At 45.2% G+C, this 25,160-nt stretch overlaps 1 protein-coding gene across 2 annotated transcripts in view; it reads left to right on the forward strand.

Moving 5' to 3' along the window:
* DPYSL3 (dihydropyrimidinase like 3) overlaps positions 1-25,160 on the forward strand; it is a 102,905-nt gene that overhangs the window by 65,124 nt on the left and 12,621 nt on the right. For both annotated transcript variants that reach the window (XM_084883704.1, XM_084883705.1), the window contains exons 2-7: positions 8,196-8,284; positions 12,246-12,430; positions 14,756-14,920; positions 17,118-17,179; positions 18,014-18,094; positions 22,296-22,364. In XM_084883704.1, coding sequence (XP_084739830.1) covers positions 8,196-8,284; positions 12,246-12,430; positions 14,756-14,920; positions 17,118-17,179; positions 18,014-18,094; positions 22,296-22,364 — 651 coding nt within the window. The remainder of the gene's footprint in view (positions 1-8,195; positions 8,285-12,245; positions 12,431-14,755; positions 14,921-17,117; positions 17,180-18,013; positions 18,095-22,295; positions 22,365-25,160) is intronic.

The following is a 25,160-nucleotide window of genomic DNA, read 5'->3' on the forward strand; positions in this document are numbered from 1 at the left end:
CACTCAGCAGAGGAAACAGGCCCAGAGACAGATCAATCAATCCACTTGCGTAAAAATCACACAAACCAGTAGGTGGCAGAGATGCAAATGGAGCTCTAGCTTCCAGGCTCCCTGGGAGCTCTGCAGAATGGGTTCCATCCTAGGCAATGTCCTTTCTGCTTTCCCTCCCAAAAGCTCAGCCGAAAATGGGCCACATTTCTTATTTTTTAAAATATAATTTTTATTGATTTTTTACAGAGAGGAAGGGATAGGATTAGAGAGCTAGAAACATCAATGGGAGAGAAATATCAATCAGCTGCCTCCTGCACAGCCCCAATGGGGTTGTGCCCGCAACCAATGTACATGCCCCTTGACCGGAATTGAACCTGGGACCTTTCAGTTTGCAGACCAACTCTATCCATTGAGCCAAACCAGTTTTGGCAACATTTTTTATTTGACTCACATCTGATATGCACTATTTTCTGATAAGGCATGTTTGTTCCCACATTCGACCTTCTCCACCCTGCCTTTCCCTCTTCACCCCAACCTCATGATCCAGGGGTCCTTCATGATCCCCATCATCTCCTTCCTCTGCTGCACTGCCTGGGGCCTGGAAGGTCCCTGTGTCTCTGCTTTGGGCCCTGCTTTGGCTTCTGACAGGCCTGGGTCCATGTCCAACCGGTGACCTTTCGTTGCACAGAACAACACTCAACCTACTGAGCCACTCTGGCCTTGCGGTAACCGTAACCTTCCTTTTTAACAAAGCTAGCAGATTTGAGCTCAGCCTTCAGAACCTTTCTGAAGGCAGCAAAGTGTAGCCAAATTTTTTTATTAGCAATGTTTTTATTCCTCGTGTTAACGTCTATTTTTGGTAAGTGATACTGCTTTAGAATTTATGGGAGGTAGAGAGTGTTTCCTGTAATAACACGTTTATTTAAGCATGATACCAAGCCAATAAATAACAGGATAGTTTGTACCAGGATGTGTCAAAAATCATGAAAATAGTGTATGAGTGACCCAGGGGTGGGCTTCCCAGGTCTAGGAGACCTTCCTGCTTGAGACGGAATGACTTTGTGGCTCCTCCTGTGTGGGGCTGGGTTGCCCCTCCCTTCCCCATCCTCTCCTTCCTGGCCTGGTTACCCACTTGTGTTTATCTGTGTCTGGAACCCTGCTGAAGATGGAGAGCTGTTATCAGGAAGCTGGGATTAAGGAGCCATCACAGTCATCCCCCCACTGCACTCTGCCCGAGGGCTGGCCACATCACTGGCTGGCCCTTTGATAGCTGATCTTTAGAGGGGAGGAGAGAATGCCCTTAGCTGACTTTGATGTTCTGGTCTGGAAGACTGAGCAACCTCCTGTCCTGGTTAATATTGCCCCTGGCTACTGCTTCCTCTGCTGGCTGCTCTGTCTACCCTGCAAATCTGACCCTGCAGGGCCCAGCCAAGTGTGACTCTGTGCACACAGTGCTCCTCCTTTGGGATGCATGAGGCAGAGTGGGCTGTGCTTTGGAGGGGGTGCCCAAGGTTAACTGCCATCTAGCCCACCTCTGATGGCCATAGTGTGTTGGGATGAGGAGAGAAAGAAGAAATGTTTTTGAGGTTCTTCTATTGCCGTTCAGAAGGCTGGAAGAGCCAACCCTGCTGAACTCTGCCCAGTTTTAACGAAGACTCAGAGCCAGGGCATGGCCCTGCTCTTCAAGACGTGTGTTTTCTCCAGACGTTTTCTGTCTCTCTGTCTCAAAGGCGCGTTTGTCATTGAGGCTCCTAGAAACAGACCCAGGCCTGGGGCAGGGAGTGTGGGTTTGGGGGCAGTTTGAAGACCTTTCCACCCACTCTCCCTTCCTCCCAGAAGAGAGCAAGCAGATTGTTATCTCCTCCTGGAGGCTTATTTCCAAAGGAAGAGTGACCTGGAGGGGCATGGGAACTTGCCCTTGGTGGAGGAGGGGGTTAAGAGGGGCGACCTTGGCTGCTGGTGGCAGGAACTGAGAACAGTTGCTGAGGGCTGGCTGAGGACTGGCGTCTCTTTGTGGCAAGGTCTGTAGATTTCGATGAACAAAACGTAGCTCAGTTCTTTGTGAGCATTTGTGAGAGAGGGGTTTATAGTGGCCAGTTGTAATGATAAGGAATAACAATAATGGCGGTAACTCACATGTATGAAGCATTTATAGCATGCCAAGGAGAGTTCACTTGTGGTATCCCCATAATCCTCACCAGCACTCTGAGAGAGAGGTATCATTGTCCCCATTTCCCAGGTGATGCGACTGAAACCCAGAGAGATGAAGCCACTTGTCCAAACACGGGTATCATCAGTGTTAGAATTCACACTCACGTCTGTGTGTATTGAACAGCCAGGATGAGAACCCTGGTCTCCTAAGAGCCCATGCAGCCAGCGCCTTGTTCCGAATACCGTTTTGAGCCTTTTCTCTTTCTTCTTTAATGGATGTTGCTTCAGGGAAGAAAAACAAGATTTCACCCAGGCAGTTACCCGTCCTGCTGCATTCTTAAGAGTAGAAGTGTTTTAGAGTCACATCTAATTCCCCAGAAAGGAACTGGTGTTACATAGCTACTGGCACCTTCCCCTGAAATTCTAAAGGATCTTGAGTCCCCCTTGAGGGTCGGAGTCAGGTTCCATGATTTGAGCAGAGGTAACACCACATGTGATTTGGGAAGACTTGTCTCTATTCTGTACCCTCTTTTTCTCTCCTGAGGATTATAGCTTTTACTCTGAGCTGCTGGAAAGTCCACCGCACCTACAGCTGAGGTGATCTAAGTACTGTTCTCAGGCTGACTTTATTGATGGGAAAAGTCCACGGGGGGCGTGGGGAGGCATAGTATTCTTAGGACCTCAGGTAGATGGAGGTCATAGTTCAAGTTCTTGAAGCTGAAGACTGGAAGAGGAAAATGAAAACGGGAACCAACATCTCCAAAAGGCTTGAGTTCCAGGTTCTGTTCTTTCATTCTCTATTCTCATTGGAATCCCAGCTTTCCTTAACAACATCCCTTGTTACAACTGTTTTCCTCCTGTCTTCCCTCCTCTCCACTCTTCCTCCATTCCTGCCTCCTTTGTTCTCTCTCTCTCCCTCCCTCCCTCATTCTCACAAACTCCTAATTTAAAAAAATATATGTATTTATATTGATTTCAGAGAGGAAGGGAGAGGGAGAGCAAGATAGAGACATCAATGATGAGAGACAATTATTGATCAGCTGCCTCCTGCATACCCCCTACGGACATCAAGCTTGCAACCAGGGCATGTGCCCTTGACCAGAATCGATCCTGGGACCCTTCAGTCTGCAGGCTGTCACTATCCACTGAGCCAAACTGGCTAGGGTGCAAACTATCAATACTAATTTTTTGTATTGGTTTGTCTTAGTTATCTCTATACACTAGTGAAGGAAAAAAGATTTTATTTCATCATTTCCTCAGACTTCAGGGGCATGTGCTACCCTGGATTGTGCATCAGGCCCCTTTAAGAGCTGCATTGACACATAAAGGGCAGGTTTGCTGCCCTGACTTTGTAAGTGGCAGCGGCGGAAAGTTACTGGATTCCTAAGGTTACCTCCCGCAGAGCACCGGTCAGCAGTATCAGCACTGGACAGTCAGGGTTGGTATTAAACAGAAGAGAGCCCTGTCAGGAAGAGCTGCTTATCATACAGGTTAAGACACTTGGTGCAGTGGCTTTCTGATGGAACCGGGTGTAGCACCGTGAGGTACAGAGCTGAATTTTCTTCCAACTGGAACTAATTGACTCTGTCACTCAGAGGAAGTCACTCACCTCTCTTTGAAAAATGGGAAGTCGCCCCTTTTCAACATACTTCTTAAGGCTTTAAAAATATTAGGGTACTGTAAATAATATGGAGTCAGTAGAACTAATATTTAGAGATGTTCACTTGTGTGCTAGATAGTTTATATATGTGTGTACACACACACACACACACACACACACACACACACACACACACATACACACACACGCACACACAGCTTTATTCCTGGCAGCCTATGTGATGAGCTAGCTAGTATATTCCCTTTTAGCTAATAAAAGAAACACCTGAGATTCTGAGAGGTTCAGTCCTAACTCAAGATCACACGCCTAGTAAAATGGTCTGCCCATCCCTCCCAGTAGTGAGAGAACCCAGCTGGACTTACTAGCTGGTATGCCTGGCACTCCTATGGCCTCTCAGAGCTTGCCACACTTAGCCCTGGGTGACTGTGCAGGGTCTAAGGCAGGAGAGTCCTGGGCTGATTACTTCGGGCTCTGAATAGCTTCGTTTTGCATTCCAGATATCCCCCAGATTATCCCAGTGTGCTCCAGCATACCCTCATCTTTTGTATACCTCCTTCTAGGAGAAACACTGGTAGGCTCCAAACTAGAGCATTTTACCCCCTTGGACATCAGTTCTTGGGTGCTAGACAGCTTTAGCTGCCGGGAACAAAGCCCACAAAGCCGCATTCACCCATCCTTTCTAACACCACCCTTCTAATCTTAGAAGTCAGATCTGTTCGTCTTGTTGGGTTTTGACCCCAGCATGTGTTACTCTTCTAAAGCTGATCCAGGAATTCACAAACGAGCACGTTCTGTAGCAAGTGAGGTTTGGTGTGATGTGGCTTGGGAGCGGTCAGCAGTTATGTCACTCTTCAGTGACAAGCCCAAGGCCTGCTTTTCAGACTCTTCTGTGTCTAGTAACAGTGTGCCTGGGCTGTCCTTTGTCATGGATCCCATGCCACATGCATGGAAAAAGTTAATGTGAATAAGGCAGCTTTATTAACCACTTGCATAGAAGTTAGGGAGGCAAGCTGAGGAGCCCAGGGCAGCATCCCTTGGAGGTCTGTGAATGGAGGTTTTGGTAGCTCTGTTGAGAATCCTGATTATTGAGCAAGAGGAGGTTTATTTAATTATCACTTGAAGGGTTTCCAATGGTGTTAACTCCACTTAGATCCGCTCTTACTAATCCCCCAGTGTACATGGGGCCTGAGATAACTTCTGCCCTGGGCTGACATTTGATACGTGTGGAAGGAAGTGATGAGCAGGCCAGTGGCTCAGGGCTGGATGTCCCCAAGCAGGAGGACAGTCATATTTCATAGCTGGTCTCCATTCAGGCAGTAACTGGCTCCTTTCCAAAACCCAGCTTACTCCAGCTCTTTGTAGAAAGATAAAGGAATATCAGAAAAGCACTGAGCTATAAGAGGGACTCTTACTAGTATAGTTACCAAGATTGTTATTATTATTATGAAGCTCCTACTGGAGGTGCTTCTCTCGTCCTCATAGGCACAGGTGCCTGGGGCAGTGGTTTCTGCTACTGGTGTGTGACTTGGTCCTGGGCTGTCTGGTGACACCAGAGCAGTGTATAATGCTTATAAAGTACAGCTGTGGTGACCAGAGCAGGGCATGGGAATCTATATTCTCTGGTGTAGGAAGCACAGCCCTAGGACTGACTGCCTTATATAAATTTTCAATTCATGTTAAACCAGTACATTACAATTGCCTTCCTTTTTTTTTTTTTTCTTAGAAGTCCAATGTTTTGGCCCCTTCACATAATTTTCTGACTCAGATGGCCTTTCCATCATACCAATATAATACAACTTCCCGTTTCCCACCCTTCACTCATTCATTTGACCATGACCTAACAGCTGTCAAGGATGGGCTGCAGGAACTAAGGTAAAATGATCAAAAGACACATAGTTCCAAGACTTAGAGAGTCTTTGGTCTGATCAGGAGACAATTGAACAGCTATTATAGAGCAATATCATTGTGTGAGCTAAATTGCAATGGTGGCAGGTGGAATTTGCTGGAAAGTCAGGTAACATGTCCTAGGAGAGAAACCCATGGACTGTAGGCTGAATAAAAGAGACAATGGTGGTTGGATGTCAGGTAAACAAATGAGAAAGCAGAGAGAACATCTTTGCAAAGGCTCAGTGGCCCCAGAGCCTGATATGAGACAACAACTACACGTGTCTTAGTTCTGCCATTGTATAAAATATCAGGTAGTACATGATATAAAGAAGGGTGGGCATACTGACCACACCCAGACCATGAAGAGCTTGTAATCATGGGTGCTGGGAGTTTGTATTTGACCTTATTACTACATCTCCTCGCCACATGTATAGGTTCTTTCTATGTGCCTCATTGATCAGTATCTTTTTAAAATCCTTTCCCCTGACAATATGGCATGATAAAATTTTCTATCCTCATGCAATACCTTGGAAGCAGGAGAAACTAAGTGGTAATTTGCTTTATTGCTCATGGATCCCTCATATCAATTCTCATTTTCTGGCCCAGGGCACTTTAATTTTTGAAGCCAGAGGTCAGCTTGTGTGTAGGGCTTCCTTCCCCATAAAACCTATGTTCTGGGGCAGAGGAATCTCAGAGGGAAGGAGGCTTGAAAAGAGATTAACCAAAGAACATTACCTATGGATACGAACAATAAGGTGGTGAAAGCCTGGGGTGGGGCAGGAACCAGGTGGAAGAAGGTAATGGGGGGAAAAGGGACATTGGTAATTCTCTTAACAATAAAGGTTTAAAAACTGAAATAAAACCTGTTCTCTTTGAAAGCCCATGTCTACCTCACCAACTTCATTTCATGCCACTTTCCTCTTGGATCCCCAAGCTCCTTCCACACTGATCTTTTTTAGGTTTTCAAAGAAACCAAACACACCCCTACCTCAGGGCTCTGCATAGGCTGTTCCCTCTGTCTGTAGTTCCCTGTCTCCACCCCACCTAAAGTGATCTTCCTGAAAAGGCCTTTTCCAGCCTCTAATTAAATAGACAAGCTCTACTCCCTATATTTTGCAGAACTTAATACATTTTTACTTGTTTTATTTGTTTCATTGATTTTCTTTTTTTTATCGCCAGATTGTCCCATAAGTTCCATAAATGCTATGGACCTGCATGACTCATTCACAAGGGTACTTTTCCCACCTATTTAATAATACATATTAAATAACAATTTGCTGAATGAGTGGGTGGATGAAGTCCTTAAGTTTAAAGCTTAACAAAACCTAAACTACTATTCTTTTTTCATACTCTGGTGCAGTCAACCTAAGATTTCTCTTCTCCCCCATGAACCTAAGGAAGCTTTATCCATCCCTCATGCTGCAGTCTAAGCTCCATTCATTTAACGAAATCTGCAGTCTCTGAAGCTGATACTGATTTGCTTATCTCCTGACTTATATGTAAAATGCATATTTATATTTTGTGAATAATCTTGGAATCTACATGTATTGTTCCCAGTTGATCACTCTCCACACTTCCTTTTAGTTGTGATTTGTAAAGACTTTTCTCAGTTAGAAAAGCAATCTACACTAATAAAAGAGAAAGATGCAAATTGACTGTACCTTTGCAATGCCCGCCAGCCAATCAGGAGTGAGTATGCAAATTAACCCAACAAAGATGGTGGGTTAATTTGCATACACAGGCACCCAGTGGCTGGGGGTAGGAGGCTTTTGTCGTTTCCAAGGCAACAGTGCAAGCTTTTCACACTGCCCCAGGCGCTCATGGCTGTGCCAGCAGCCAGGGTAAGGAATGCCCATTCTGCACAAATTTTCGTGCATTAGGCATCTAGTTTTTAATAATAAAAGCAATAAAGAAATATATTTTAGATGTGGGAGGTACTTAGTATAATGAAACAAATATGAAGTCTACATAATATTTTTTAGCCTGAGCTAAATACTACAGAAGTTTTGTCTTCTTTTTTATCAAGAAGTTTTTTTTTATACATTCCACAACTTAGTGTGCACATGTGCATACCTGTGTAAGTATCCTGAATTTTAAATGCAACATGACTACTATGTCATTGTAAAGACTTTTAAAGACATAGTATGCTGGATCCAAAGTTCTACTTTTGAGAATCATGTGGAGCATCAGCAAAAATACCAGATTGCGTGTTAGGCACTGAAGTATATGTTATACCACTTTAAATATTGAATGCTCAATGAAGTAGAAACATAATAAAAGAGTGTCTTTCCTCCAGTAGCTACATTTCTGATTTGTTATGGTAGGTTGCAGAAGCAAGAGGTGAAACTGCAGAATAATTTGTATTAGAACCAAATTCGAAAGACTGGATCCCCAACCAGTACTCCCAGTTCAAATACTGAATGCATTGAGAGCGCAGATTTCATCAGTAAATGTGTTCTCACTAGACTTCCAAAGCAAGGAGTTGGAAAGCCTTGGCAGACCACTCTTCCCTGAAATCTTGACTGTTGTTCTCTTTTTCTTCTAGAGTGACCGCCTTCTTATCAAGGGAGGCAGAATCGTCAATGATGATCAGTCCTTTTATGCTGATATTTACATGGAAGATGGCCTCATCAAGTATGTATCTAGAACCCTTCTCTTTATCTTTTTGTACTTAACCTCTTCTTCAAAAAGAAGCTTTCGACTTTTTTGCTTATTCAACTAGTGGTTCTCTGTGTTTCATGTTTTCTTCTCCTTAAAATTGAATCTTTATTTTCACCCCTCAGCCTGGATGCATATTTTTCTTCAAAAGTGGGAGCTAGCCTTAGTTCACTTGGATTACATGAATAAAGTGAAAAACCTGAGTTTGATCAATCCACTGAGGTGGAGGGCACTTTGGGCCAGCTGGGTGGATGGGCGTTCTATGCGTCTTGGAGAAGTGGAAGATGTGACCACTGACCTTAAGGATACTGAAAAGTGTGCACAAATGGTAGCACCCTAAAATAGGTCCCCAAGGAGTTCAGATGAGGATAAGTCATTTAGAAGAGTCCAGAAGAAGGTTTTGGGGTGGAGAGGTCATTTAAACTGAACCTTGACTTAGGTAAGAGCACAGATAGGACATATATTCCAGGCGAGATTTCCAAATAGATACGTTAGGAATGTAAAATTCCTTAGCAAAATGGTTTGCTATTGGATGCCTGTAAGCAGCACAGCCAGGTAACCTTTATGTGCAGGTTCCTTACCCAGTGACCTTTAAAGAAGGGTTTGATAGACACATAGCCTTTCATCACAGAAGGCATGGCACATCCCCACAGGGATGCAATATTATATAACACTGGCACATTCAACTCACCTTACTAGCCATTCCTGACCTCGTTCCGTTTTGTATTTATGTTATTCAACTTTATTGACTAGTTTAATATTATGGTTATAGGAGACCTCTTCCTTGTCTTAAAAAACTTGGCTTAGATATAAATTTTTTGGAGGACATTCTTTATCAGAACCTCAATCTGAGCTAGCTTCCCCTTCTATATAAAACACAGTGTTTTATAAAACATAGCAATCCTGACACTTTTAGGCCCCCTTGAGAGCAAGGACCATATCTTGTTCATCTTCATATTCCCTAGTATTTAGCACATTGAGCACTTAGCACTTTTATAAGAGCTACCTTTTATTGAGTATGTAGTATGTCAGACACTGTTAAATATTTTTACACTTTACCTTATTTGATCTGTCAAAAATCCTATGAAGTACTATTATTACGCTTGTCTCAAATGAGAAAGAAGAACATAGAAAGTAAATAATTTGCTAAAGATAGATGTATTAATCAGTACCTTGAATGAATGAATGAACAATGCTAGATTTGGTATTTAGTTGCCTTGCCAATTTCCATAAATAATTTTTCACAGGAGAAGTAGGAAAAAATGGAAATAATAGGCAAGCTAACCAATATAAAACAATTTTGTCAAAACATCATTCACAATTGATTTTATATTTTTATTGCTGAGTATTATTTTATATAGTCGGCTCTCTTTGGAGGTAGCAAATTCCCTCACTTGGTGATTCAGAAATAGAAAAAATAAGTATTACCCAATGCTTCTTTCTTATTTCAGAGCTTATGACAGTCATTAGTAATTGATCCCAGAACTTTCCACAGTTGAGTCTTAAATGCAAGTTCAATCCATCTTCACACACTTATTCAGTCATCTATTACCAATCCATCTTCACACACTTATTCAGTCATCTATTATCAAAGTTGAATATGCAAAATTAATTCCTTTTGGCATCTTTATTAGATTGGACTAGAGACCACTTAACAAAGATATTATAGAAGGAATTTAACCATCAGATGTGTGGGTTGGTGGTGGAGACAAGGTTGGATAAACATGATCTCCATCCAATCCTGACAATGTTTCTAACAGAGTATAGAAACAGAAATACAAGAGGTCCCCAAAGATGGTTTGATTTATGATTTTTTTTTATATTACAATGGTTTGAAAGAATACTCCTTCATTATAAATCATACTTCAAGTTTTAAATTTTTATCTTTTCCTGGGCTAGTGATAGATGGTACAATACTCTCTTATGATGCTAGGCAGCTACAGCAAGGTAGTTTTGCCCAAGTTTAGGCTAATCTAAATGTTCTTGACTTGACCAAGCTATAATGTTTGGTAGATTAGGTACATTAAGTGCCTTTTCAACTTACGATATTTTCAGTGTATGAGTGGTATATTGGGACATATAATCTCACTGTAAGTCTGGGAGCATTTATTATTTCCTCCAACTGTTTATAGTTGTTTGCCTGGGAATATTGATAGAGTGCTTGCTATGTGTAAGGCAGTTGTCTTACACACTGGACATATGCTATGTCACATGCCTTTGGGATCCAAGTCATCTCTTCCCCTGGGAACCTTACATAATTTCAGGGGAACTAAATAATGTGTGTGTGTGTGTGTGTGTGTGTGTGTGTGTGTGCATGCACGCGTGCGCATGCACACACAAATGACAGATTTAACTTTACCAGATAATATGAACATCAAATATTAAATCAGTAGAATTATGAGATCCAGAGGGAGAGGACTGGTTAATAAATGGGAGTAGGATGGTCATTAATCATAGTAGCTGGTATCTATTGACTTCTTATGTACTTAACAGTGCCCTTTAAGCTTAACACAATAACATCTAATCTCCACAACAAGCATTTTTATTACATTTTACAGATGAAGAAATTAAGTATCTTGGCCAAGGTCATAACGCTAGTAACTGGCAAAGCTAAGATTGTGCTTCTAGTTACCCCAATTCCAGAGCTGATTTATACTTAATTCCTAGACCTGGCTGTTAGTAGAAACTGGACAGGAATTAATATAACCTTGGTTAGGTCAGTGCAGGAAAAGAGGAAGGCATTTCTGTTTTGGACTTGGTGTTGTACTAATTGTCATAGTGGTGCAAACGCACGTGCATCCACACAGAGACTGGACAGCTCTTCATGCCCTTGGCTCTCTTTTTCAGCAAGGGGAAATCAGCAAGGGAGGAAAGACGGGAACACAGCTGGCCAGTAGCTGGACTAGAATGGGGTTCCAATCAGAGGCTGCATTTTTCCACAGTGTGTTTTTAATTGTGGCAGCTCTGGAATGGCCCCGGGGTGACGTGGTGAAGTTTAACTTGTCAGAAACACTTGACCTGAGTTGCAGAACTAAGATTTTGGCAGGCTACTAGTGGACTTCTGGTGCCCCAAAGGAGTTTCCTTCTCGGCTGGCTATGAACAAAGGGGGAGCATTCATGCTACTGGCAGTGGGGCTCCTGGATCCCCCAAGGTAGGAGGTATTTAATGACAATGTAGGAGCTTACGAATCAGAGTCCTACCTGCAATCCACATTGGAGAGGTTGAATTGGCCATTTAAAGGGTGTGAAGTCACAAATAATTCGAGCAGTGTGAGATGAAGTATGAGGTGGCATTGTTCCAGGGCTAGTTGTATTTGTCCCTGGCCTGGTGGAATGTGCCTTGGGCACACTCACCAGCTTCTTCCCCACCCCAGTCCTCCTCTTGTACTCTCTAGGGGGCTCTAGCTTCCTGGGGGAAGGTGTGTCTGCTTGAGATTGTCATAATCATCTTCCTTGGCAGCTGCATCTTTGACTTCCTCCCTCTGAATTTGCCTTTGTATGTGACTGATGGATACATGATCACAGAAGGGTAGGCTTAGGAGCGAAGACTGGAGTGCCGAAGGACCTCTTTTGTTAGGAGCCCAGGTGAACGCCCTTAGAGGATAGCTAAGTGCACATGCCTGTTCTTTAAATGATTCATTACCCATGCAATCTCTCCTAAAAAAAAATATTTATTTCACACCCTATGTGCTAGACACTCTCAGATTCCTGGGGTTACAGTACTAAACCAGGACACATGTTTCCCCAAACAGCACATTGGATTGTTTGTGTCTGTAAAGATGGTTTTCGGTATGTATACCTATCTTTATTTGTTTCTAGATCGCTGAACTTGTGAATCTACTTTAATCAATGTGTTCCGATGTTTAAAACGTTACAATACTGTGTCTGTCTTTGAAATCACGCTTTTCAACTGCCAATTGTTTCACTGTCTTGCCAGGCAAATTGGAGACAATCTGATTGTCCCTGGAGGGGTGAAGACCATCGAGGCCAATGGGAAGATGGTGATCCCCGGCGGCATCGATGTCCACACTCACTTCCAGATGCCCTACAAGGGGATGACCACAGTGGATGACTTCTTCCAAGGGACAAAGGCTGCCTTAGCTGGCGGCACCACCATGATCAGTGAGTTCCCCCAAATTACATGCTCTTGGTCCCAAGTATTAGGCGTGTGTTAATCACTGTGCTCACTGATAACTTGTTCACGTCCCTTAAGACAGTTGGTAGACTTTCTGCCTAATGGGGCCTGATAGAAGCAGGTTGGAGTGAGGACATTGGCAGCTCACCAACATTGCATGGAAGAGATGCAGGAGGATCATGACAATGAGCTCATCCCCTCCTGTCTTCCTTAGCATTAGGGGTGGGTGTGCCGGTAAAGGAGAATCAGAAATGACCACCTCTGGGCCTGTCACTGGGACAAGCAGACTGAAAAAGTTTGGATGGGGGGGGGAAGTTATTTCAAAACTTCCCATTTGGGTCTCAGGCACGAGGGGCAGAGAGCATAACAGAGAGTTTAGTGTTATCTGGTCTGAGCTATTTGTTGACCAGTTCATATTTTTAAGATTGGGCAAACTACGGTATGTCTGTGGTTTCCTTTTTTGTTTTTTCTTCTTCTTTATTTTCTGGTAACTCTTATATTACAATTCCAAGGAAACCTAGGGAGTTGCGTGCCATTGGATTACTGGACAGAAAGTGGTTCAGGGCAGTCCTCCCTGTCCTGAGCGAATCCCAATGGCCTGGGTCCCCTCTCAGGCCCCATTCCAAACTTGATCAGCAAGGCCGCTGTTTATTGTAACACCTTATACATCCATCCACAAACACAGCACAGCCTAAACCTTAGAATCATTCACTTCCTTTTGCTTCCTTTTGATGAGAGCTCTAGCAGGCTTTAGCTTCAGCTCCAGCTAGCTGGGTGCGGAAGCCCAGGACAATTGCATCGAGGCCATAAAAGGTGCAATTCCAGCCAAAGCAGGGAAGCCAGCTGACTTCTCAGCAGCTGCCTGCCCACGGAGGCCCTGGTGTGTGTCCAGACATCAGTAATGTAGCTGCAGGCATCTGCTTTCCGATAAGTGCACTTAGGCTGCTTACGATAGAGGCCTGAGGAAATGAGGGATCTTGGCTTGGCTCTCTGCCATCTGGGCAAGGAGTTGAGTTGTCAGCACTCTGGAGATGTGTGTTTTGCTCAGTCTTCTGCACGAGGGAAGGAGCAGGAGGAAAGTCAGACTTTCAGGTGACAAGGGAGAAAAGTATACAAAGAACCACACAAGTGTTCATGTCTTTCGTAGACAATTAAAGAACCCAGATGTGAAAAAGAAAATAAGGAAAGACAACCCATAAGCCCCACATCAATGTTTCAGTTGGCTATATATATATTTTTTTCCCCTCCTTAACAAAAATAGGATCATAATAGACACACTGTGTTTTCGCCTCCTATTTTCACAAAATGAAATGTCACGGATGTCTTTCCATTCATTCATGTTTATTCTACCACAACATGTAGAATGGATGCCAAACCCTCTGTTTTATGAAGGATCACAATTTATGTATTTACCCAAACTGCCCTATTGTTAGACATTCTATTGTTTCTAGTTTTTCACTTACATAAATATGCAATAATTTAGACTGACAGACATCTTTAGAACCCAGATTGTGCACGCAGCATAGTTTAATTCTGTGGGAATAATACTTGAGTTAAGATATGAGAAAAATGCCAAGGTTTTTGACATCTGTTTTATAATTGTTTAAAAGGAAAACTCTGAGGGTGTCACTTTTGCCTTATCCCCACCAACTCTAAATGTTATTATTTTGAAAAATATCATTTAGGTTGCAGGTTCTGCATGAGTAGATTTGGGCCTCAAGGAAACCAGATTCTCGATGAAGAACTTGCATAGAAATAAGATCTGTGGGCCTAGCGTCAGGCTCCTTCAGAGGACAGGGGCTCTCTGTCTGGCAGTGAGCATGGGGGTATCACTCTTCTGGGCCCTGACATAACTCTAAAACCCTCCCTCCACCCTTAGGGGGGAGTTGGCCTTTTATCTGCTCTGATGACTCCCTACAGTACTGCTAATAACGGCACATAGCATGCATACATTGATAGCAAACATTAGTTGAGCACTTACTATGTGCCAGGCATCAGGCAAAGCACTTTGGTGCGTTTTCCCTCTTCACCTTATAACAAACTTCGAAGGAAGGCACTATGACATCCTGCCTCCCACCCCACCTGGGACCCATTTCAAGGATGAGAAAAACGAGGTCTGGAGAAGCTAGTAATCTGTACAAGATTCTCATAGTTACGTGACAGTTAAGCCATCAGCCACCCTTTCCAAAGTCAATTCCATGCTCAGGAAATAGAAACCCTGCAGCCCTGGCCACGCAAGCAGGACCAGGCCTGCACACAGGGGAACAGAGGCTGTGTCAGCGAGTCACCCGCCTGGGGTCTCTGTCCTTCAGTCGACCACGTGGTGCCTGAACCCGAGTCCAGCCTGACGGAGGCCTATGAGAAGTGGCGGGAGTGGGCCGATGGGAAGAGCTGCTGTGACTACGCCTTGCACGTGGACATCACCCACTGGAACGACAGCGTGAAGCAGGAGGTGCAGAGCCTCATCAAAGACAAAGGTGAGCCCGAGCGTGCCTTCCTCCCTCCCCCCTCGCCCCTCCTCCACACAGCATCCACTCATTTGAGTCCCTTCCCCCAGCTTGGAGCCAGGAACCTCAAGCACGCGTGCTGGGAGAAAGGGGCACGGCTGCGTTCCAGGCACTTTATTTAGTCTGTCATTCTGACCCCTTGCAGGGTCCCCACAAGATGGGAGTTATTATCCTCACGTGGCAGACGGAGACCCTGAGGCTCAGAAGGCGTAGCAAGCAGTAGATCTCTCCACAGTCTAGGCTCTTCCCCTACGTGCAGTGCTGCCCATTTGACAGAGGAAGAAACTGAGGCCAGGAGAGGTTAACTTCATATACAAGGTCACACACCGACTGGATATGAGATTAGGAATTTTTAAGCTTCATTATTTTTACTCCAAAGGTCAAACTCGTCAAACTCATTACTATTATATATTCACAGCATCCTCAGAAAAGAGAAGATATTTCTGGGAGCAAAAATGTGTTTGTATTCAGGCTAGGAGCTTAGGGCATGAAGCATGTCCTTGTGTGTGTGTGTGTTGGGCAGGGGTCGGGGGGAGATAGAGAGGGGATTCCTCTCAGTGAGTAAATGGTTTAGGTTCCCATTGACTCTTCTACTTCTTCCTACATTTGGATGGCCAGATTTTTCACACACATGCACACCCCTCCCTTTCCCCCCCATACAGACACGCGATGTGCTGGCATCTAAGGCTGCCTGGGGGGCGTAGGGAAGTATAAGGAATGGCCTCTGCCAAGCCACTGAGGCAGAAGGAAGCAGAATAGATGCCATGAGATACAGGACTGACGAGATGCACAGTCTTGAGGCAAAGGCCAGGAGCGTGTTCTGGGATGGAGGGGAGAGGATGACCTCTCAGAAGACGAGCTTTCCTTTCCATACCCCTTCTCACCCCACAAGCTCTGTTCCCACCCTTCCCGATCCAGAATGAGAGGTTAACCCTCTCCCTCCTTCCTTGTGTCTCCTTTCACCTGGGCTTCCGAACAGCTTTAACACCCCCTTCCTTCCAGAGGGCCCGGTCATTCCACGGATGACACAGAGGCTGTGGGCAGGGTGGTGTTGGGAAGAACTGCCCTCAGTGGAACCACTCCGGGGAGGGAAGTTCTCAGATTGCAGCCACTTTTGGCCTGGAACACTGCGGGCTGAGGCGGCCCTGGTAGTTGGCGATCAAAATTATCCTCCCTTTTTCGAAAGGACTCTCTGCTCCTCAGTCCCACCTATTTCTGTACATTACTGTATTAGTAGTTTATTTGAGTTGAAAAACTAAATGGATAATTTTCTCAATACTCTCATGGCTTAGATATTTAAGCTCAAGGTGACGCTTGACTTCTGCCCAGTAGCTCTGTTGGTTCCCCAAGGACAAGGTCCTCTCAGATTCACTCCTGCAGAGGTCATGTGCAGGGCAGGCACTCCTTAAACAGGGAAATAAACCAACCTCAGGAGATCTGTTCATGGAGACCAAGCATGGGTCAGGGTTAGTGAGTACTAGGAGCTAGCCATGTATCTCACTGAATGTTTCCCAGACTTAAAAATTGTAAAATGGAAAAATAACAAGGGATGTTGTTATTTTTCCATTTTACAGATGAGGAAGCTGAGGCTCAAGAAGTCAGATATTCCAAATGCACTGAACTAGTATGTGTGCAACCTCCAGTGTGTGAACACTACCAGTGTGCTACAGTGATTCTCAATTTTATATATATACTTACTAGAGGCCTGGTGCATGAAATTCGTGCAAGGGGCTTGGCCTCTCAGCATTGGCCAGCCCTCACAGCCCTTTGCAGCCTCAGCTGGCCCTCCCTGCCTTGGCTTCATCTGGAAGGTTGTCCAGATGGTTCTGCTGTTCAACCTAATTAGCATATAAGCTCTTTATTGTATAGGATCTGCATCAAACTAAAACAAAGCTTATTGACCCTGTGGGCTGGGGAGTGCTAGTTGTGGGCAAGAAAGAAGTGCAGAAGAGGAGACCATCTCTATGACATTACGCAGGAATTGTTGCTTTTCTGGGGAGAGGAGGGAATAGAAAAATGCTCTTGGAGAACGGGAAGCATCACTTTGCATTGGACTGGAGCCTGTAATGGACTCGGGCCCCATGGGCCATAGACATGGGAGTGAAGGATGGAGAGTGGTTGTGATAACGCTGCCTTCTTCCTGTTCCCCTCCCTCCCTCTCTTGCAGGGGTTAACTCCTTCATGGTTTACATGGCCTATAAGGATCTGTACCAGGTGTCCAACACAGAGGTAATGACCCATTGCTGCGTGGCATGGGGTATCTGGATGGGTTTCCCATTGTTGCTGATGACCTTGGCTCCTTCCACACGAGTCACTGTGGGCACCACGGGAGACCGAGGGGCCAGAGTGCTTCTTGCAGACCATACTCCATCTTAAATCAGGTAACGGGCAGGGTACCAGGGCAAGGCAGACATGGAGCTAGAAGTTCCACTGGCAGCAGCTTTCTCAAGAGGACAAGAGGAAGGCCCTGCCTCAATTTCCATCTACCAAGCAAATGCAAACTCCTTATGAGCTCAGGGAACAGGCGAGGTGCTCAGCCTTGAAGGATTAGGAGGGCCGCCTGCCATTTGGGGGAATTGTCCCAGCTTGCCTCTGACTGTCCTTAGGAAATTAGTGAGATGTGTTTTAGACAAATCTAAAGTCTTCATTCCCAGCTTTCCTGATTAGAAGGTAAAGGGAGGTCTGTGTTGAGAGGTTGAGAGAGAGGGGTTTCAGCTCCTGGCTAGGGTGTGGTGGTCTTGGGAGCTCGGGTTGAAAAGGATTCTGAAGCTCCGTCTCAGCTCAATGGGAAATAATTCCCTAAAAATGTGTGCTGAGGGGCAGTAGAGTGGTCGGCAGCATTGTTATGTGTTCACCCTGGCTGCTTAGGCAACACAGTAGGTTCTATATATAGACAGTCTTCTGGAATTTCTTCGGACTTGCGCCCCTCTTGGGCCGGGCACGTTTTAGTCTGTATCTCTGCCCCAGGCACTTACTGCTTCTGGTTTATCCCCTCTGGCTCTCGTAACCAGGCCTCAAGCACCAGTGGCCTGTGAAAGTGACAGAGACTCATTTCCATTTCAGCTCTACGAGATCTTCACCTGCCTGGGTGAGCTGGGAGCCATCGCTCAGGTCCACGCTGAGAACGGAGACATCATTGCCCAGGTAAGGGAGTGCGGCCCCCTGGAGGGTGTTCTCAGCATGGGCTTCGCTCTGCATCTCCTCCGTTTCCTCTTTGCTTCCCTGATGCTTGAGCTCTCACTGTGTGGAAGGCACCATCGTAAGCGCTCCATTAAAATCCTGCCCTAAAGGACCTCATGTCCAGAAGAGGAGGTTCTCCAATCAGGCTATGTATTGGGAGAGTATTGCTGCTTCTCTTTTGAAAATGAGTCCAAGCTACGTGGCATTCTGTGTCCCAAAGAAAATCCCTAAGGCAGCGCTTCTCAGAAGCCAGAAATCTGATCCAGGACTGCGGTACTCTCGGCCTTAGATGATAAAGAATTTAAGTCTCTTGGGGCTCACATGTCCCGTTGGTTTCCTAGAAATCATGCTGAGAAACCTGCGAGTGATGGAAGTGAGGGTCCCAAGGTCCAAAGTGAACATTGGTGAGAAGCAGAAAGCACTTCCCTTGCATCTCCAGGGCCGCTTAATGGGCTGGATGCACAGATGTGCCGTGGCCAGAGTTTTATTTATTCCAAGATTGGCCTCAGCCAGACAGAAGCTGCCAGAAGAGAGTGTGAGCTCTCTGAGTCCGTGCGATATGATGAATAGCAAGAAGCCATTATTCGTCCTTTCAGAAAGTATTTCCTGAGCGCTCCGTGCCAGGCACCAGGCTACACAGGGGTGAGCCAAAACAGATGTCCTCCGCGGCTCGGAAGTGCGTGGGCTCTGCCTTCATGTCAGAAGCTGTCCCGGACGTGGTGAATGTGGTGGGCAGGGGTGTGGAAACAGTGCTGTGGTCCAGTCTAGCTTAGACTTGTCGGCTTCTAATAGCAGGCGCCACTTGGTGAGCACTTCCTACACCGTGTGCCAGGCTCCTATACATGGTCTCCTAGGTTCTCATTGAATCTTCACCCAGCCTTTAAAGTTGACTGCCATCCTCCCCATTCTGTGGATGAGAACATTGAGGCCCAGAAGGATTACGTCACTGGCCCAACAATCACAGCAATTGACTGGGAGACCAGAATCTCAGTCCCTTACATGATGGGCCTCAGTGGGCATCTCACCCAGAGAGGGTACATCTGGGCCCCTTGCCCCACCGGTCCAGCTGTTGGAGTGTTGTCTCCCTCCCTAGCGGGGGAGGTGAGCTAAGTGTGCACTCTCCTCTTGCTTATGACCCAGAGGTTAATTAGTCAAGCCCCTGACAGCCTTCTCCTACGTCCTCCACACCCCCGGAGCTAATGAAATCATTTTCCGAGGAAGGTCCAACTGCCTCGCTCCCAGGGGAGGTATCTGGTGCTGTTAGAGCCATCACTGCTCCCCCTTCTCCAAGTTTTCAGTGCAGCAGCCAGGGGTCCCTGCCCCAGAAACCAAACTCCCCGCTTCTTCATTCTAGAGCCTGGGCAGGCAAACCCACTCCGACTCAAAGCCCCTTCTCCCACTTCCTCTGTGGCTCCATGCACGGAAGTGTCTCTGCTCCCTCCCCTCTCCCCCCCCCCCCCCCCACCTTGGGAAGATCTGGTCTGAGTTAGGAAGAGAATAAGGGCATTCATCCATTTGGATGAGTTTCTTGTGCGTGTTTATGAAATTCAGCTTGAGCTGAAAGATTTGATCACATTATCTAAATGAAGCAGCTGCTGTCCTCAGAGTCTCTGGCTGCGCTTCATGCCAAAGTGACTAAGGAAGAAGCAATCTTTCCCTACGGGTCCCAGCAAGGGGTATTTTCCAAAGGACAGTCTGAGAACACTGCATCCTTGGCTGCTCAGCCAACAGATATTTATTGGGCACCTATTATGGTAAAGCACTGGAGAGGGAAGATGAAAAAGACAGTGTCTCTTTCCTCCTGGAGTAGACCAAAACTGCCATGACCCAAACGTGTGCTTACCCCAGTGATCAGTGTCTCAAAGTGCCATTGCTCCCCACCCATGCCAGGTGGCACCAATGGCTTTTCACATGCCATTCTTCTTTTTATTATTATTATTATTATTAATTGAATTTTTTAAGAGAGAGAGATGAAGAAACATTGATTTATTGTTTCACTTATTTATGCATTGATTTGTATGTACTTGTATGTTGATTCTTATATGTGCTCTGACTGGGGATCAAACCTGTAACCTTGGTATATTGGGATGATGCTCTAATCACTGAAATACCCATCCAGGGCCTTTTACATGCCATATATATATATATATATATATATATATATATATATATATATCACACACACATACAGATACATATTTCAAAGGGGAAGGGAGTGGGAGAGAGTAGAAACATCAATGATGAGATACAATCATCAATGGGCTACTTCCTCCATACCCCCTACTAGAGACCCAGCCCACAACGCTGGCATGTGCCATGAACAGGAATTGAATTGTGACCTCCTGGTTCCTGGGTTGATGCTCAATTACTGAGCCATACCAGCCAAGCTTACATGCCATTCTTAATCTCCCAGCTATAGAGCAACCTGGCTTTGGGCACAGGACTTTCCAGCAGGAGCAGCACGTTAGAATCACCTCTAGAGCTTGGAGACCAATTTCTAGATTCTCCCAGGTCTCTAGAGTCAGATTCAGGAGGTCAGGAGTAGGTTCAGACAAGCATGTTTGAAAGAGTTCCCCTAGCGACCTTCACCTGGGTATTGTCCTAGAACCCTTAAACAAGGTAACAGCGAGAGTGCCCTAACAGATAGAAGAGGTTTTCACGGGAGACCTTAATCCTTGTGTGTGTTCCAAAGGCAATTCAAAGTGGAAACTCACCAGAGTTTGGAAGAAGTTTTGTTCAGTCCAAGTTTTGATGAATTAAATAGTAAGAATGAAATGAAGGTACATTGCTGGAGCAATCAGCCTCTGACCATTTTTCAAACACTGTAGAACTGGGGACAGCGGCCATTTTACTTGTCATGGTTGCTTTTAGTAGCATCTTCCTTTCTATTCTTCTTTTAAAAATTACTATAAAAAATAAACAAACATCAACAACAAAATAGTTCTTTTCCAGCTAGAAGGAATTGCTTCTTCTAACACCTCACGGTTCCAGTTCACTCTCTCCACATCTCTCATCTCACCAGTGCACAGGCTCAGAGGAACTGGCCTTTGTACGTGGAGAGTGAATGGCAGCAAAATTGCAGAGATGGTGGCTTAGGATTTGTGCCAGTGCCAGTTAGCCATTCGTGTGTTCACTGTCCAGCCATCTGCCTCTTCCAGAAAGCTGGCCAGAAGTCTGAGGAATTTAGCCATTAGCCACAAGAGGCAGACAGTCCCACCTCCTCCAAGACCTAATTAATTAGAATTTGACCAATAGATGAACTCAGGTAATGGTGGTTAGAGGTAGTAGTTTGTCTGGTTAAATTCTAATCCATTCATGTCAGTCATACAAGTAAAGCTTTGAAGAGCCTGATGAGCTTAATAAAATGCAGGTTCCTAGAATTTAACCTCAGGTATTCAGATCTGGTAGACTTGGATAGGGCCAGACTTCTGCATCTCCACAAACAACCCAGCTGATTCCGATGTAGGTGGTGGGTTGACTAGACTGGGAAATGGCGGGTCGAGCTGTAAGGGCCATCAAGTCAGGGGCCTTGTTGCCTTAATTCAAGTAAGTACCTAACCTAGAGCCTAGCATAAAGCAGATACTCAGTACTTTTTGTTGAATGAATAGGTTTTAAAATACATAAATGAATTAAAAAATGAGTTAAGGGAGTGTGCTTACAGAGGTTTGCATCTGAAAGAAATGAAGTATAAGTGATCGTGTGAGTTTTGAAGCACAATGTAGAAAAAGTAGTACCCTTTAACAAACTGTTTTTCTTGTAATAAAAGCAAGCCACTCTCAAATGTGGTGGGGGTTTTTTTTCTCTCCTTTTAATTAAGGCTCTTTCCTATTTTGCAATTCCTCCTATAGAATTGATGAATTTGTTCAACATACCTATTTTATTCTTTTCCCCCTTGAATCCATCTTCAGCATAACTCCTCCAAATCCCAGTTGAGCCCATCTAAAAACTGCCCTCTAGGTCTTAAGAAATAGTGTTAGGAGTTAGCTTATAGTGCCTTATGTGCTTTAAAGTTTTAGTTTAAGTATTGATGTATTACCAGAAATTGCAGTAAAACCATTTTTGCTTGGTCTGAATGATTTTAGGCTTTGAAATAAATCTTGACTAAGTGATGTTGTAAATTTTAAAAACTAAAAACTGTCCTCTATTTTTTTTTTCTCATTCTAGGAGCAAGCCCGGATGTTGGAGATGGGGATAACTGGCCCAGAAGGCCATGTGCTGAGCAGACCAGAGGAGGTAAGTTGCAGGGGGTTAGGGGACGGGGGAGGGGAGAAGAGAGAGAAGCAATAGCAGGAGGGGCTTTCTTCTTTTGCCAGCATCTTCCCAGGGACTCCCGTCACCATGGTGCCAATCCCAGCAGCCTCCTGGATGGCCTGTCAGTCATTTAACAGAGGCAGCGCTAGTACTCAGCCTGCCTCCCCCAGGCACAGGCACACACAGTGTGTGAGCAAACACAGTGAGAGGCAGCGCAGCTCTATCAGTACCAGACAGAAGACTGGGACATTTCTTCCAAAGACCACTTTGACTGAGCCAACTCAAGGGCCCCTGAGAAAAGGAGAAAGGAATGCTTGCTTCTGACCCCTAATCTCTCTCAAGATAACACCCGTTGGAGGTATTCCGCAGTTATTCAGTAGGAGTGGAAAATTTCCAAATCCTATCTTAATCAATGTGAATTCCAGAGACATTTCTACTTATTACCGTGTCCCACATTACAGTTTGAGACCTGCTAGATATTGGCCTTATGGATAGGAGGCAGAATAGGTTTTAACAGGCAGTATGTCAGTCGATTTGTTAAGGGCTTGATTGTGTCTAGATGTGGAAGTTTCCCCACATGTAAAATGAATGCTGATTAGGGCCTGTGCTTAGCAGCTGAAGAGCGAATGAAAGGTAAGTGGGGGCTGATTCCATGCCTCTGGGAGGTCAGCAAGCTCAGCTGCCAGCATAGGGCACAGTTGGAAATTGGCTGCCCACTTGGCGGAGGGCATGTCTGACACAGGGAGCAAATTCAAGGTCCTCCATGTCAGCGAAGTGAACCGTGTTCCTGATCTGTCATTCAAGTCCCACACTTGGTAGAAGAAGGAGTCAGAATCAGAACCAGAAATGATTACCTGCTCATTGCCCATTTCTTCCAGGATCTTCTAAAAATTAAATTGTAACATACATAGAGAAGAGAGTTCCTATCATAAAAGTGCAAGGAATTTTCACAAACTGAATACACCTATGTAAGTTGCACCAGAACATCATCAGCACCCCAGACACTCCTTTGTCTATTGATACTTTTGTTACCAGTTAAATAATTTTGTCTGTTGGGGGTGTAAATTGGTGCCACCACGGTGGACCACAGTAAAAAGGACCCTCAAAACAGAACTATCAACAATTCCTCTTCTGGGTATTTATCTGAAATCAATGAAAACACTAATTCAAAATGATACCTGCACCCCCATGTTTATTACAGCATTATTTACAAGATATGGAAAGAACCTCACTGCTCATCAATGGATGGATAAATGAGTAAAATGTGGTACACACACACACACAAGAATATTATTCAGTCATAAAAAAGAATAAAATTCCACCATTTGTAATAACATGGATGGGCCTTGAGGGAATTATGCTACATGAAATTAGATAAAACAGGATAAATACCATAGGATCTGACTTAGTGTGTAATCTAAGAAACAAAACAATAATCACTCCCCCAACACCCCTTCCTCCCCCCAAAAAAAACCCACAAGTTCATAGATACAAAGAACAGATTGGCAGTTGCAAAGGCAAAGGGTAGAGAAATTAGATGGTGTTGGTCAAAAGGTACAACCTTCCAGATATAAAATACATAAATCATGGGGATATAATGTACAGGGTAGTGTATAGTTAATAACACTGCATTGCATGTTTGAAAATTGCTAAGAAAGTAGATCTTGACAATTCTCATCCCAAAAAAATGTTGTAACTGTGTGTGACAGATGTTAACAAGACTTATAGTGATCATTTTGCAATAGGTACACATATGGAATTACCATGTGGTACACCTGAAATGCAGAATTCTATGTCAATCAAACCTCCATTTAAAAAGGTTGTGATGAGGTTACAGTCTCAGCACCCCTGTGAAAGGCTGTGTCCTCAGTGCCAGGCTCCTCCTTGGCGCAGTCGCTTTGCCCAGGATTGTGCTGACGGCATTGTCCCAGTTGTCCTTGCTGCTGCTCTGGGTGGTCGGGTTATTGTGCACAAGGAAGCTGAGAGCAGAGCGGCCGAGGCCCATTGTGTCTGAAGGAAGTTTACACAATGCAGGTAGGCCAGGGTGACCGGTGCAGTTAGTGACTCTTCTCTTAAGTGCTGGTCACTGTGGAGATGTGCTGGCGAGACAGATCCTTCAGCAGCAGCCAGGGGATTTCTGAGCAGAGTCTATTTTTGTCCCTTGGTTTGTTTGTTCAACCCCCCACACCCCGTTCCTCCCTGTTCCCGTCTCCTTTTTAGTAGAAAACCTCCGGGAGGCAGATCCCAACAACCCTAGAAGCCCTTTTGGGTGAAGCTGGGGAGTGATGTAACCTTCCAAAGATAGTCATGTTGTCAAGGTGCTGACAAACCTGCAGTGCTGGGAGGGAGGGAGATCAAAGGGGCCCGGGCAGAGGTCACCGAGGTCACAGGGCCAGGGCAGCTGGAGAGGTCAGCATAGGTGTGAAGAGGGAGGACTGGGCATGGGAGGGGCCAGCCCCTCTTGGGTTCAGAGCATGCCCAGGCACCAGCTGAGTGACTCAGAGCTGAGTCTCAGAGAGGCTGCTCTGTGAGCTTCAGGAAGGTGGCCGAGTTTCCTGGGGTTGGTGGCTTCCAGGGTCTCATCCACGTGGAACGAAGTGCAGCTTGGGAGATGCCAGCTGGACCAGCTGAGTTCTTAAGAGTCTGTCTGGTGAGCCAAGCTCGCCACAGGCAGGAGCTGGTTTGTGTCTGGCATCTGCAAGCTATTTTTGGTCTTTTTGAAAGGGTTGGGCTGCAGAGGCTAACCAGAATGTCATAGCCATCCAAAATGCTGCCGAT

This window comes from Pipistrellus hanaki (assembly GCF_964339955.1).
Source record: "Pipistrellus hanaki genome assembly, chromosome: 5".
NCBI classification, from domain to species: Eukaryota; Metazoa; Chordata; class Mammalia; order Chiroptera; family Vespertilionidae; genus Pipistrellus; species Pipistrellus hanaki.